This window comes from Poecilia mexicana, unplaced genomic scaffold, assembly GCF_051168715.1.
Source record: "Poecilia mexicana isolate PSO_F unplaced genomic scaffold, ASM5116871v1 scaffold_11, whole genome shotgun sequence".
Taxonomy (NCBI): domain Eukaryota; kingdom Metazoa; phylum Chordata; class Actinopteri; order Cyprinodontiformes; family Poeciliidae; genus Poecilia; species Poecilia mexicana.
Window position 1 is genome coordinate 13,545,460 of NW_028263380.1, and position 16,162 is coordinate 13,561,621.

Consider the following 16,162-nt stretch of genomic DNA (forward strand, 5'->3'; position numbering starts at 1 on the left):
CTAGCATCCTTTAGCAATTATATACTGTTCGTATTATTATTAATAATAATCATAATTGGTAGTACTACTAAATAGTAGTACCAAATAGTACTAAATAGTAGTACTACTACTAATTACTAGTAGTAGTAGTAGTAGTAGTAGTAGCATTTATCTGCTAGCCAAAAATAGCAAAGGAGTATAAATTTTCAAACAGTTGAAGCATTTATGGTATTTCCACAGCTACTCAAATTTCACAGCAATTATTTCACACCAACTAAAAGTTAAACTGACAGCAGGTCCTACTTTCTGATTAATTCAATACATAGCTATCTCATCACGTGAGGGCACCCAGAGTGTCAAAACTTTTTATTCCCAGACAATCAGTTGACTGTGACATGACAGCTAAAGTAACACAATAGGCAATCCAGGTGAAGACCCAAACTGGGAGAGCAACAAAAGCTGCACACACACTTCAAAGATGTGGCAGGACTTGTTCTACAGATTCAGCTTCATTTCATTATGCTTGGATCTGCTTAACACGTTTTCCACCATCGTTGCAGTGTGGCAGTCTCTGTTTCTCCTTAAAAAGATGTGCAAAAACCCTTATTATTTACTGCAGAAGCATTTTTTTCTAACACATTTGTTCCCATTGTTACAACAAAATAAAGATGTTCTATTCTTTTGTGTTCTATAAAGATCTTCATAGCTCACTGTGAAGAGACCTAGAACAACAGAAAGTGGCAGCTGACCAAATCTCCATAACAACCAGTCAGTGCTATTTGCATGCTACCTGGTTAATTGGAGCAGGATGCAAGTAAAAAAAACCTGCAAGTTTAAATGTGGAGTTGGCTAAATGCTATTCGGACTTTATAACTTTAACGGTGTGCTTTGTTCAGATAGGATGAAGTTTTTTGCAACAAACACTCCAGGTGAGTCTAGTGTCAAATAAATTATGAATTTGTGAAAATGTAAAAAAATGTAAACAATATTTAAGAATAAAAATATACCAATTTTTGTGTAAAAGAAATTATCAGTTGTTTTTTTCTACAGTTTTAAGGTTGAATTTTGATTTTATTTACATTGATGTCTTGATAGTTTAGTGATATAATAAGCAAAATAAATTTATTTAAATTCCAAAGATAGCAAAGGATGTTAAGAGTTCCAACAAATCTAAAGCTAGGATATTTTCCCCCTGTTTAGATGTACAATGAAGGGAAAACATTAACCTCAGTGAAATTGATTTTAAAAAACATCTAAACCAATGAAAAGGAAGTCTATTATGACTTTTACTAAGTTACAAAATATTTGCAATCTTATTTAGCAGATCACCCACAACTGGGGAGATTTGAAAATAAAAAATGGATGGCGTTTTGTTTACTTCTTCTGGACAAAACAGGAGCTCCAGTCTTTTCTTTTAACACTCAAACTGATGTATTCAGTGGTTTTTATATCTATGTCTACAAAACAAAAGAAAGAAAACTAAAATCCCATATTTCATGGGAAAAAAAATATCTATGCACACATTTGTGATAACCAGCAACCTATCGTTATCAAGCAGCAAGAAACCAGCAGCTGCAGAGAAAGTGAGAATTAGCATTTCTAAAAAAAAAAAAAAAATGCTACATCTTACAATTATTTTTAACACATGTCTTCCAGTGACACCTTCATCTGCAGGAATGGAGTTGTAACTTAGTAACTGGTGTCAGTGACAAAGTCCTCCAAAGCGCCACATGCTCTCAAGGCTGATCGTGCTGACAGCTCACTTTCTTCTAGCTATGTTATTTTATCTGCCGACACGAAACCCCAGATCTTGGTCATATGAGACTAAACAAGCATGACAATAATTCATCCAGCTACTCTCTAAGCTGTTCAGAGTGCAGGGAGCGGCTACATTCAAGATGTTACTTTAAAATAAAGACTCACTTTTACTGGAAAATGTTCCATGGTCTAGTGTGCAACTAATATTTAAAATAAGAGAGTCAAAAATTGTTTGCTCTTAGAATTTAATTCACTTTAGTTATATAATACAAATTTGCTTGTATTGTGTCGGTGACTTTATTGCAATCCCTTACACCAAGAATTAATTTAGATTAATTTTGAAGTTAAAGTTTTTTTTGTTTTTTTTTAAATGCAATACCTTTCAAAATTATTTACACTCCTCATCATGAGTTGAGCAAAAGCTGTGAAATAAATGAATGTTTTATTCCAGAAACAAATCTCGCAAAGAGAAGTAGGTTGCTTTTCCACATTTTTATCATTTGATTTATGCCAGACTCACCTGGAGTCACTGAAAAAAATCAGACACATCTAATTTCAAGTTGAGCTCCCAGTGGAGTCTATCAACCTCCACACCTTCATATGTGACTCCTTTAGAACGGCACTGGTTGTTTGGAGAGTCACTTCTTAGATTTTATTGAAGTCTGATAAAAGTCATGGATTTCTGTTATGGCTATTGGTTTTGGTGTGCCTTCCCGTATTGTTACTCCTTACAAAACTTAACAGATTGACTTAAAAAATAAAATCATTGAGATTGTTGGTTTTACTTTTGCTTCAGCTCAAAAAAAAACATTTAATCAGAACTTGGTGAATGATACAGCATTTCAGGGTTAGCTTTACTTGGCATATCCGTGTACACAAATAACAAATTTAACTTTTATTCCCACTCTCACAGCATTTGAACGCGTATACCTCCACTGGTTCTTACAGCTGTTTGTCCTGATCAGTGCAGATCTATATTTGCCACCGTAGTGAACTACATGCATCAGAGAGGTGGAGGAGGAAAGGTTCAAACACCAGGTTGTCAGCTCAGGAGCTCTTCAATTAAGCGCCATCCAGGGTGGGCATGCCTCACGATTGATTCAAGACCCTAGGATGACCGTCCCACTCCGGGGCCATTGTTTTCGCCGCCTCTGTTGGACCCCGGCGGTGCCACACAACCCCGTGTCACATGAGAGGCCCGGTAGAGTCACGGTGGCCCACCATGCTATTCTTAGATGAAGGAATGTACACAGTGGCCTCATGGCACTCTCCACAGCGCCCAGCTGGAAAACTCTGTGTCATTTCTCTGTGTCATGGTCCCTTCCCGACACCTCTCTGGATTATATTTTAACTTTTTTTAGTCCCCCTTTTTTTTCAATTCATAGCAAACTGATGATATTCTGTGGATGTTATTGACTCTCTAAGGACAGGAGGTAAGGATCCATGGCATCGTGAATTTCGCTGGACTGAAAAATAACAGGCTTAGCTAACAGATATTGATAAAGTCTTCAGCTTTAGACTCAACGTGTGTTTTTAATATGTTTTAAGCTTTATTCCCTGATAAACTCAAAAAGCGTCAACTGTGTCCTGCATTTTTTTTTTTTTTTGTTATTAGCAACCGGTCTTAATTTTATGGAGCTAACCAGAAATTAGAGATTATTTACTTCTGCCTTAGTGGGTGAAGCAGTTTAAAAGTTTTGTTAAACCACATTTATGCACATAAATAATCAGCATAATAATCTGCCTCATAATCTGTCAAAATATTGTCTGAAGGATCAACATTTTTGTCTCCCTGCTGGAGGATCTTCATCACAAGCATAAAGAGGCAATGAGAAGATCTGCATATTTTTCAGATTAAGATTCTTTATATTATCGCTGATTATAATTACAATTCAGTCAGTGATTACAAAGAAAACAATAACGAGAACTAATAATTAATAAATACACCAACGTCTATTTTCTAATCATTTCAATAAGTAAAAAGAAACACAAGCAACAACAATAAAACACATATGCCAACATTCATTCTACGGAATGCTTTTACTTCCGACAATGAGAGTTTTGTGGATTAGAGTGTGAACTTTTAAAATTATTACCTAAACTGACTAAAGGTTTAACCTTTATGAGAAGTTCACTCGTCTCTCATAGACTCCAAGACCAGGAAACGCATCATAAAGGTTAAACCTGTAGAGTTTAGAGTACATGAAAAAAAAAAAGACTTTCATAGCCAGGAATGTTAAGTTTTCTGACTTCAGAGTTTTTGGTGGGGCGATAGCTTTGGAGGAGCAAGTGTCTTTTGGTCCAACAGCTTCCTGCACCAGAACACTGGGAACAGAGCATGATAAAAGAGATGCTACTTTATGGTCCAGAACTGATCAGAACCCGATCAGATCACTCTGATTCTTTCTCTTAACTTGCATGATCTGGAAATCTTGGCAGCTGTAGGCATGTAGACTTCTGGTGCGACGTGGTGAACAACATCAAGATGAATAATCAAGAAAAGGTCAAGCATCATTTCTTGCATGAATGATGCAGCCTTTCACCGATGAAAATATGGATTTTTTCATGGGGTTTTTCTACCACATTCTTTAAACTTGGGAAGAGATCTAGAATGTGGACAAACTATTTTTCAATGAGAAAATCATTCATATTTTGAAGACTACATAGTGTTGTGATTAAATCTAAGTGTCCAACAAAGTTAGTTTGAAATTACTTGGGAATATGTAGTCCTTGTGATTAAAAGATCATACCTGGTGTGTTTAAATAAATACAATTCAGCTCAAATCCTTTCAGCTCAGACACATTGTATTATTTTCTATTCTATTGAAATTATTTACACAGTGTTAATTTAAAACAACTGTTACATAAAAAACCCTTTCTCGATTTAGAACAGGAATATAACATATATTAAAATGAATCCAAGCCAATTTTAACTTTCACCAATTTGTAAGAAGTTGACAATGTAAGGAGAGTATTCATGAATAAAAGATATTAGACGCTACGTTTTAAACTAATAACTTCCATTTTCCAACGTGAAAGTATTAAAAGTTGACAGGTCTTTGTTTTAGGGAAACAAATTAAAGTAGAGATGGGACGCAACTGAAATATTTCAGTATGTCTGTAAATCTTGATTCAAATGAAGTCTAATTTCTGATTCTCCACCAGTGGACCAAGGTAAATACGCTGGCTGTGAAATGTCACTCTCAGCCGCTGTCATCTAATAATACACAATAATGATTAGGCATCTAAATGTGTCAGGACAATGTCAATGATTTTCTTTTTTTTTTACCAAGAGCTAATTCTTCAGTGAATTTTATCCTGGATCACCACAGAGACCACCACTGCGGAGGGTCAGATTCTGGCACTGGAGACGAGAAATATTGTAGAAAAAAAATAAAATAAAATAAATAAATAACATGTTGGAAATAGCAGCAGAGTTTAGAGAGGGTGAAATGGGTCCTGAGGGAGAGATTCAGAATGACAGAGAGGCAAACACAGATGGTCTGTTGACACAGTCTGTTTAATGTTAGCAGTGATAGGGAGCCTGATGACAGATGTGGCCTAATGGTGGACGGGTGTATAAGGATGGGCTTTAAAATAGAAAATTAGAAAGTCAGTGATTCATAGTAAGGACAGCTGCTGTGAGTGAGTCATGAATGATCGGCCTTCCAATAAACCAAATCACCAAACATACTGTTTGCAGACTTGAGCCCGTAAGATATGTATATTTGATCAGGGGGAATAGCCCAGCAAATGTGAAATTAAAACAGAATAGCAAAACAAAAGCACTTTTAAAAACAAAAAGACATTTTCCTTGTTCCTTTGTTTGCTTTCAGACTAAAAGTTTTGCTCATTATTTTTAAATTGCTAGCATGAATGATGCCCGAGGTTAGCTTCTGTTGCCCCCTGCCCAAACTAATCAAAATGCATGAAATCATCTTATCTCTTTGGTGGGATAAAATCTAATGCGTCCCACATTGAATGACCACTGAAAAAAATATAAATACAACACTTTTGTTTTTACACCCATTTCCTCATGAGCTGCAAATGTTCAGCTCCCGCTCTCTACGTCTCTCTCACTGTGTGAGAAGACACTTCACCTACCATACTTGTAGCGGTCAAAGGGTTCGGTGGTGCATGGCAAAGAGGAGGATTCAAGGTTCAGGGATCTTTGTCACTTTCTGTTGATGCATCTTCCTCGATCATCTGAAGTCTTGGGTCCTCCTCCACGATTTTACTTAAGATGTTGTGGCATTTCAAAGTTCACAAAGTAATTTAGCCTAAAAATGTTCCAAGTCTCTTTGAATAAAAAACCATACCAAAAGGTGCTGCCTTGCCAGCTCAGCTTTCATTCACGATGAAACCATAAAGTTTGTTGCCAAACTTACAATTTGGCAACGATTTTTTTAAAAATGAAGACATGATACCATTAAAAAAAAATAAAGTAGCATTGTGAAAACTCAAAATTTGTACATTTGAGACTTAAAACCTTCTCTAACTCCTACAAATACATTCAGATGTTACCTAATCAGATTTTTATCAGTCCTGTTTTCTTATTCTGTGTGTAAACTGACTTCACTTATAAAAGTCAAACATAAAAACACAATATACCTCAGCGATGTGAGAATTTATGATGATTTGCTTCAGATTCAGACAGCTTACTTTGAAAAGTGGTAATTTTTTACACATGGGTGTGAAAATCAGAAAGCAATTTTAGAAAATGGTAGCAAACTTAACAGCATAAATCAAGTGCATTTATTACATTTGTTGCATTGTATCTTCAATTAAAAAATTTTCATGCCTCTATCCCTCCTTCGCCAGCAACATGATGGCCGGCAGACGGGCGGACATTTTCTCCTTCAAAGACTCAGAACTTCCCTGCCGCTTGCTCGTCCAGCTCAACATCCTGCGGCAGGAGCGCATCCTGACCGATGTACTGCTCTGCACCGAGCACCAGGAGATCCCCTGCCACAGGAATGTCCTGGTCTCCAGCAGCCCGTACTTCCGTGCCATGTTCTGCAACAACTTTCTGGAGAGCAGCCAGGCCCGGGTGAACTTGAAGGGAATCTCGTCGAGCGTGCTCACTGGCATTGTGGACTATGTTTACACGGGCTGCGTCACTATCACCATGGAGAATGTGCTCCCCCTTATGCAGGCAGCGTCCATGCTCCACTATGGGGGTCTCTTTGAGGCCTGCTCCACGTTCCTGCAGGAGCAGCTGAGTCCTGAGAACTGCCTGAGCATGATCCGTTTGTCTGAGATCCTCCACTGCGAGAGTCTGAAGGAGAAGGCGAAGGAGATGGCCGTGAGGTGTTTCTCTGACGTTGCTGCCACCGAGGACTTCTGTGAGCTGTCTCTTCCGGAGCTCATGTGCTACCTGGAGGACGACCGCCTTTGTGCCGAGGAGGAGCAGGTGTTTGAGACTCTTCTGGCATGGATCCACCACGACCCGTTTTCACGACGCGGCGCCATCCACGATCTCTTCAAGAAGGTTCGCCTCCGCTACATCCATCCGACATACCTCTTCCAGTTCATCGCCAACGACCCACTGGTGCAGTCGTCCACACTCTGCACTGAGATTATTGATTCTGTACGCCGTCTTATGCTCACGGCCAGCACCAAGTGCAGCCGTGAGCTGAAACCCCTCTGGACCACACCGAGACGTTACACCTGCAGAGAAACGCTGGTGGTAGTCGGAGGACGCAAAAACAACGAGCAGACGTCTCGAGAGGCACTTCTGTATGATGAAAGGACCCATCGTTGGCAGTGGTTGGCCAAGCTGCCTCTGCGCCTTTACAAAGCTGCGTATGTGTGCATCCACAGCATCCTTTATGTGCTGGGAGGCCTCAGTCTCTGCATGGCCTCTGGGGATAGCTCAGTCAGCTCCACCGTTTACACACTTTCCCTGAAGACAAACCAGTGGAGGACAGCAGAGCCCATGCTGGAGCCTCGATACGCCCACCAAAGTGTGTCTTATCTGCACTTCATCTTTGTGCTGGGAGGTATCGGGGTGGACAAGCGAATCTCTCAGTCAGTGGAGAGGTATAACAGCATGTTTAACCAATGGGAGGCCATGGCTCCGATGCCTACGCCTGTGCTTCATCCAGCAGTCGCAGCCAGCGATCAGAGGATCTACGTGTTTGGAGGGGAGGACGCCATGCAGAACCCGGTCCGACTTATTCAAGTAAGGCACAACTCTCTGAGAAGTGTTATCTGAAGACTCTGAATTACATTAATTGTTGACATTTTTATTGCGAAACAGGTGTATCACATCTCTCGCAACTTGTGGTCCAGATTGGAGACAAGGACCGTGAAAAATGTTTGTGCGCCAGCTGCTGTCATAGAGGAGAAGATTTATATCATAGGAGGTAAACGCTGATGAAAAGCATCTGCTTGGTTTTAAAAATTAACCTAAAATTAATTTTTAGGTTAATTTTAGGTTAACCTAAAATTAACCTAATTTTAGGTTAACCTAAAATTAGGTTAACCTAATTTTAGGTTAACCTAAAATTAGGTTAACCTAAAATTAACCTAATTTTAGGTTAATTGATGAAGTGTGTTCATCAAAGTGGTGAACACACTTTGGTGAACACCAAAGTGTGTTCACCAAAGTGTTCACACACTTTGGTGAACAGACCAAAGTGTGTTGGTCTGTTCACTTTGTGACAGACCAACACAAAGTGAACATGAATTCACCATGATCTTAACAATATCCTTACAAAAATATATTATTATCATTGAATAACAAAACTTGTTTTCTGCACCCAGGGCTGTGTTTTTAGATTTTTCCAATTCATGATAAGAATCAACTTGAGTTTTTCTCTGTATTAGGAAGAACTAGACACTTACACCCAATGCTGAGAGTTCCGCTTTGAGACCATTGCAATGTAAATATTTTTAAAATACACATAATACATTTTCCTTTGGAGGAAACAAAGTAATATCTATATCAGTTGCTACAGTGGTAATAGCAAATACAATCTGCACCTATGGGTTTTAATTTTTCCATAGAGCTTGCTGCTTCTCAAAAGTTGCTGGGTTAGAATAATCCACTTTACTCCAAGTTACTTTGCTAACAAGATTCCCAGTTGGTCGTGGACAGATCAAGCCCGGGTTAGTGTTTAACAGGACAAAACTGAGTTGTGGAATTTGTTGTTAAAGTGACTAACAACAAATTCCCAAATTTTGCTTTATTGGAATAACTCTTAGCTTGGATTACTACACAAGCAATCAATGTATTTTCTTAATTCAGTCCTGTTATTTCTCCATGTAGTGCATGCACTTGAAACTTGAAGTTTTATACCGACTTTATTACCAATTCTTTGGTCAAAGTGTAAATGCTGGACTTTATCTGTAATTTATGGTGAGTTGCTTAGCAACTAAAAGTCTAATATTATCTCAAGTCAACAGCCTTGTTCTCAAGTTATCTTAATTCAGTGACTTTAACGTTATTATCGGCCGTAGTCATGTCCTACTATTTCTTCTTTCTGTTGAGTACAGTTTAAAATGTCACAAAGTAAAGTTTAAAATGAAGAATAATGAGGCACCTTCGCAGTATCTTCTGTAACTCAACAGCAATTTTTGACCCAGTTTCTGTCCTAAAGAGATTAAATAACCCAGCAGATTTTTGTGTGAGTATAAATAATGTAAACTACAGACAAATTGTGTCCAGAAAGTTTGCCTATGCACAAAAAAAATAAAAAAATCTTTTTCAGGATATACCAGGAGAATGATTGCCTACGACACCAAAGCCAACAAATTTTTCAAGTGTGCAAATCTGAAGGAGCGAAGAATGCACCACAGCGCCACAGTGATCAACAACAAGCTCTACGTCACAGGTGGACGCATCCTCAATGGCCACGATGTCATCGAGGACTCGGACTGCTTTGAATGCTACGACCCAAAAACGGATGTTTGGACCTCAAAAGGTTCTCTACCGTACAAGCTCTTTGACCACGGGTCTCTGCCCCTGGTCTGTGTTTCCAACCGACCCAACCCACCATGAGCGAAACCTCTCCTTTGGTTCGATATATTTTGGCCTCTACACGCACTGAGAGCATTGCTTAATGGAGCCCAGGCAAGTTAGCGGCCTGTTTAGCACCGCTGACGGTGATCTGAAACACAAAACCTGTGTGGAGGTGGTAATGCTGAAGCACCTGTGATGGCACTGAAGAGTCAATGAGAAGTTGACAAGCTTAAAGAAAATTATTATTATTATTATTATTATTATTATTATTATTATTATTATTATTATTATTATTTTTTATTTTTTTTTATTTTTTTTTAGAAACAATGGACTTGGAAAAAATTATTTGCACTCACATTTGATGATCAGTGTTAATGTTTTATTGTCCCTGACCTTAATGCAAAGGAATCTCCCCATTATGTGGCAGCTGTATTTTCCATCGTTTTCCTGCCAGACCAGGAGAGAGATGTTTCTAGATTTGGGTTCTGCTGAGTTCTGTTAACAATCTAGCAGTGGCACTATTTGCACTTTGTGTCGTAAATACATTCCTCATTGACTCACTTCCTATTGGATTGCACTTGTCAAAGAAAAGAGCTGTCAAAGGGCATGAAAAACCTCCTAAGAAGAACCAGTCTTTTGTAATGTTTAATAAGTTAATGCAAAGAATGACAGGTTTTGTCAAATAAAATAAAATGAACCAATATTTAACAATTCAAAAATGGGCTCACATTTTCTCTGGAAAGTCCAACAGAGCTTTTTACATGCACAGTCTTTTCATCTATGAATGTTGATGTGAGAACATGTGACTAAGTTGCCTTCAAAGAGCCCCTGGGTGATGCAATGACCTGCTTTCTGCAGATAAGAGACGAAGAGGTGTCAGGGAGATATCCAGTGTTTGCAACATCGTTCTGCAACCCTCTTTGCTTTCATGAAGCTTGCAGTTCATTCACAGAAGGACTTCTTGCACCTTTTCTTTTTTTTCATTAAAATAAAATATATCAGTTTGATTACCGCTTAGTAGCAGTGGCCATTTTCCATATCTGTTTACTTTTGCTTTACTTACAAGCTAAAGCTGGAGTGGCACAGATGATTTCCAGGGGAATTTAAGGAAACTTACATTTCTGTGGATGAAATGGTTTAACCAATTGGTCATAAACCATGTAATGACCAATTGATTGATCTTTTCATTGCAAGCTTCTTTGTAGATAATTATTTCCCAGAAAAATATATCTTGGTTACCATTAGTCACCATGCTATCTCTAGTTGAAGCATCTCTGCAGTTACCATGTTGACATGCAATAGTATGCATGTGCCAACTAAGGAGGATACAAAGTTCTCAGCAAATGATTAATTCAAATGCTTCAAAATTAACATTTGGTATCAGCTGAACTAAAATATATATTGTCTTTTATTTTTATAGTCTCCATTTTGCTGTTACAAAGAAAGACGGGAATAAATAACAGCAACTAAATCTTTATTTGTGAATGCGAACACTGAAGCTCAGTTCTCTGCTACAGTAAGTTAGAAAAGCACATGTTAAGAACTCATGCTGCACATACATTGTTTATAGGAAAAAATTACATCAGTGCCTTTGTCCACCTGGAAAACTTCCTATGTTCCTAGCTGGCTTAGTCATAATCTCCCTGATACCTCAGTGAAGACTGTTCAGGCGGACACATAAACTTTTCCATGACTATCGAGTGACATGTTTGCACTGCGTACCTCATTAAAAACCAACACAACATCCGCCAGCCAACGCGTAGCAGTATTTTTATCTTCAGATGCTAGGGGAATGCAGTGAATACACAACTTTATGATATAACGTGGCCGACATGTGACCTCTTGACCTGATGGCTGACATTCATTTCATGCCAAGCGTTTGGTATGAGAAGCTCCTCATATCCAGTTGCCATCCTGACAGACTCTCTCTTTGTATGATGGACATATACGCAGCACTGAGGATGAAGTGCAGAAGATATTTAGTTTCAGTTTTGCATTTTAATCCACGATCATGAATGTTGGACCACTAAAAGCAGCAAAAAAAAGAAAAGAAATTTCTGTGTCTCTACAGGCACATCGAAAGCAATTGTTAAACTTGATTAAGTAAACTATTCAGACTGACACACACAATGACCTAAAACATCAGAGCGGACACATGACGGTCCGTCAGATGTCTTGTGCCTGACTCAGTCACCCAGAGCAGCGCTCAGGATCAGCACCACTGAGCTGCTGCTAAATACACAACCCGTTTAGGCCGTTAATGACCACTTGGCTGCCCACTGCCTTTCAATAGACACCAGCGTGTGAGGGTCACCCTTCACAGAGGCTGTGGCCAGCCAGGTTATTTTCAGTGTCTGTTACTAGACCCTATCGAGGTCGTTTCATACTATATGAGAGGGGCCAGGCCGAATTTATAATTATAAATGTAAATTGGATAATTGGATTCTTCTTGCAGTTAACATGTACCCTTGTACACCGTAATGCATTTAATTTTATATTTGAAATTCCTGAAGATAGTCCTGATAGCAATTATTATGATGAAATTGTTGGGCTATGAAAACAATCAAATTAAGCAGGGAAAGGTTCAGAAGTTATTTTCTTATTGCTCAGTTTTTATATAATGCTGTAACGCATAATTCCAGAAACTTTACCTCAAAGCATTGTGAATATTCCTGATTATGCTTACAAAAAAACTTTTTATTAGTTGTTCTGATTTCCACCTGAAGATCTGCCATAGGACGTGAAGAAGTCAACCTTTTGGAAACAGTTTCATGTTCTCTCTCTCTCTTACTAGACCTCGATAGGGTCTAGTAACAGACTCTCTCTCTTTCTTTCTCTCTCTCTCTCTCTCTCTCTCTCTTCTTCTCTGTCTCTCCCTCTCTCTCTCTCTCTCTCTCTCTCTCTCTCTTTGCTTTTATCTGCAAACAAATTATAAAACAATGCATAATTTACAGTTATCCACTTCTTTGGGTTGGTCATTCACATAAAATTCCAATAAAATGCATTGAAATATTTGGTTATATTGTGATAAGATGTGTAAACAGTTGGACAGATGGTGTTTGTATTCAATAGGTTTTGGTTAGTATTACTTGCTTTATTGTTTTATCTTGAAACAAGTTATTTTTAACTGCCTGCAATGTCAATCTACTACCACCAGATGTCCCCAAACACGCTTCAAAGAAGTGAGCCAGCAGGTCAGGTTTTCAATGTGCCTCTATCGCCCTCTACTGTCTACACAGACATATTGACTGCGCTGGCAAATGGCGACACAATCCAAAAAAAACATGATTATTTAAACGTCTCAGAAATCTCAAAAATTGTGTAAGTCATGTTGAGAAAATAAATTTAAAATAAGCTAGTTTTAAAACTTAACATGTCTTGATTCAAATGGCCTAATTGTGGTTTTGAAATTAGTAATGTATTCTGACTTTTTGACCTTTATGTTACCTGTAGTTCCAGCAGATGGTTTGCTAGGATCGTTTGAACTGCCTTTTGTCTGTGTGGGAAAACAATACAGGAGAAGTTGTAGCTTTTCACACTCATCTGTGAAAGGCCGTAAACACGGCAGGGGTTTCTGGCTTGAGAGAGGGTCAGAGATAGCTCCTGGTTGGATGAGCAAAGATACGCCTTATTTGAATAAATTAAAGATAAGAATACGCCTTTTACTATAAAACTTTATACACAGAAGTAACAAATCAGATTTGCTCTTGCAACTCTCCAAAGATGTCTTTGCACGTCTTTGCTTTTCTTTCTTTCCTTCTTTTCCAAGTCTGTCAGGTAAATGAATGTATGTCTCCGTTGTTCTGCAGTTTCTGGTGTAAGTTTATGCATTGTCTTATATTGGATTTAACTCTGTAATTCTGTGACGTCAACACGCATTGTTGTTTTCCTTGTGGCCACACGTGGCCCGCCGAGAGGACCTGGGATCCAGAAGGAAGAGAGAGCCAAACTTTTTTCCAAAGTTAACTATTTAGAAATTTCTTCCTTAACAGTCATGAATTCAAATTTTAACTTATTGTTTTTGGAGACATAAGTGGCAGTTTAAGTTATAATAGTTGCAGTCGCGCATAAACCAATCTTACCTGGTAGTAGTCACAAAACACAGCCTGACGTTTGATTGGTCAACCTCCATAGCAAGTCAGTTTCTGACTAATCACCAACTGGCACTAATTCTTCGAAGGATAATTACCCAAATTAAATATAGATATACTTAACCTATCGATATCGGCATGGCTTCATATGTATACTGAAATAATTAAAACTAGGAGTAAACATGACTTTTTAAATGAACAATTATGTGTTGAAATTATTTACTGACAAAACATTTTTGAATAATTTCAATTTTAGTTAATTACAGAAATACTAAAATAACTTAAGTAACTGACATAGTAGCATTTTTTTATATCTTCCCATCAGTTTTCATGACTTAATCATTTCCGATTTGAGTTATCACAGTTCTGTTATTAAGTTGTGGCATATATTATTTAAATTTAGGGGCACTTTTAGCCTGCCATACTTCGAGGTCCTGACCATTTGTGAAATATTCATCTAGTTGTACATTTCTGTTAGCCGCTTATCTCGGTTCTGGGTCTTCAGAAGTCAGCTGGCACGCAGCAGCAGAGCATCAAAAGGCTATTTGTGAAACATTTGTGGAAGTTTTACATCATATGACAGAGAGACTGAGTCAAATTTAAGAATCATGATGACTTTATTTTAATTTCTCTGATAAAAACAGACAGTTCTCACTACAGCATGCACACATTCCTTATAGAGCTCCAAAATAAAACTGGATTTATGGATTGCTTTATTGTTTTTTTTAAATTGCATCGACATTTCTTAAACAGGCTGGTTAAGCTTTGTATCTATTTGGTGGTGTGTGCGTGAGTGTGTGTGTGTGTGTGTGTGTGTGTGTGTGTGTGTGTGTGTGTGTGCAGGACTGATAGGAGAACCACTTAAAATGAAAATACGTTCTTAAAGTAAAATCTTAAAATGTCTACATTCAATTCTGTGTAGCATTCTTTATTACTTTGCTTTGAAACGCTTATTGAAACATTTAATGTATTCATAAGGGACCTTTCTAAAGTGGCACAGATTTTTTTTTAAATTATTTAATTATTATTTTAGATTAAAAACCAAACATAAACAATAATTCGGTCCAAATAAAGTGCTTAACGTTAACAAAGGATTTTTTTTTTTAACTCATTGCACAACATAATATACTAAAAACTATAATTCTAATGGGCAGAAATCTGGAAAATAATAAAAAGATACCTTAATAAGTTTATATTAAATTTGAATTTGGAACGATATGAATATACAACATGTACACTTTCTAAAATCCTTCATGTACGTCTGTGGCCCACTTTGGAGCACAAGGAGTTGAGAAAGTAAAGATACCGTCATTTAGTTTATCACACATTATGTACAATAGTTCTGCAGCTACAAAGGCATTCAGAGAAATTACATTTTGGCACATTGCACAAAAATGAATATACATTTAGTTTAAATAGCAAAAAAAAAAAAAAAACCCTGAAAAATACAGGCAATCTGAGCCCCTCAGTAATATGAGATAACAGCAGTAACTCATTTGATCTGGCTGAGAAGGTGAAACTTTTGGCAAAAGGATTTGCTGCTGGAAGGATTGGAGAAGCGGAGATCTGCCCCAGCAGACCTTGCAAGAAAAAGAGACTGTACAGTGCATTTCTGTCGGTTAATCTTCCTGAGTGCAAGAAGTAAACTGGAACTGGAAAGCTTATCGACGTTAGACACTGATTGGGCCTCTGCGATATTTACATGATATCACTACATCTTTTGGCTTTCTGCATCGTATCATCCCTAGTTTGAGTGAAGGACTCAGACAGGGTTCCTATTGGCTTTTGGAAGCAAAACAGGCCCACAGCATCACAGCTCCTCCACTGTGCTTAACAGTGGTTATGGGGATCTTCGCCACATGTTCACGAGTATCACAGCTAATGTAATGCCTGCAGCTTTTCCTGAGAGGGATACCACTTCCAGATTTGCACGGCAACTTCTACAATTTTTTTGGGGAGCAGTCCGTGTCAAATGTGGATTTTCTTTATAGATTTCAATAAAGCGTCCAAAACCTGGGAGGATACTTTAAATAAAGTACGCCGGCTCCGTCCTACATTTCACTAATGGGGCGCTCTGCGGGGTGGAAGCTGGCCGACTTGGACGACGGCATGTAGAACGATTGAGTTTTGCGGTTCAGACGGGCTCTTTTGGACGCCACCGACAGGCTGCGCTTGCTGGAGCAGATGATCTCCGTGATGAACTTTTTACAGTCGACGCAGACCTCCATGGCGACCCAGTCCTCTGTCAGCTCTTTGGGCAGCTCCAGTTCGTCCTTCGACTGCCCGTCTCGGCTGCTGTGCTTGGACAGCCTGCAAAAAAACGAGGAGGAAAGTTAAAATTATGCACACCGGACTTTGTTTTGTCTTT

General features: G+C 38.3%; 2 protein-coding genes across 4 annotated transcripts in view; one reads left to right on the plus strand and one right to left on the minus strand.

The window, feature by feature from the left end:
* The first annotated feature begins 6,562 nt into the window (after nucleotides 1–6,562).
* On the plus strand, nucleotides 6,563–10,797 carry klhl38a (kelch-like family member 38a). The gene is made up of 3 exons (XM_014988459.2): nucleotides 6,563–7,921; nucleotides 8,000–8,105; nucleotides 9,453–10,797. The coding sequence occupies exons 1-3, from the start codon at nucleotides 6,563–6,565 to the stop codon at nucleotides 9,740–9,742; spliced, it is 1,755 nt and encodes a 584-aa protein (XP_014843945.1). The 3' UTR covers nucleotides 9,743–10,797.
* A 3,595-nt stretch (nucleotides 10,798–14,392) lies between these two features.
* Nucleotides 14,393–16,162, minus strand: part of spire1a (spire-type actin nucleation factor 1a) — a 31,165-nt gene continuing 29,395 nt past the window's right edge. For all 3 annotated transcript variants that reach the window (XM_014988466.2, XM_014988464.2, XM_088010239.1), the window contains one exon: nucleotides 14,393–16,104. In XM_014988466.2, the coding sequence (XP_014843952.2) occupies nucleotides 15,846–16,104 (259 nt within the window). In that variant the 3' untranslated portion in view covers nucleotides 14,393–15,845. The remainder of the gene's footprint in view (nucleotides 16,105–16,162) is intronic.

What these genes read in the sequence shown, in the direction of transcription:
- klhl38a (XM_014988459.2), top strand. Translation starts at nt 6,563, where the DNA reads ATGATGGCCGGCAGACGGGCGGACATTTTCTCCTTCAAAGACTCAGAA. An exon ending in ACCCGGTCCGACTTATTCAA is followed by an intron (nt 7,922 to 7,999) that starts GTAAGGCACAAC and finishes ATTGCGAAACAG; the next exon opens with GTGTATCACATCTCTCGCAA. An exon ending in GAAGATTTATATCATAGGAG is followed by an intron (nt 8,106 to 9,452) that starts GTAAACGCTGAT and finishes AATCTTTTTCAG; the next exon opens with GATATACCAGGAGAATGATT.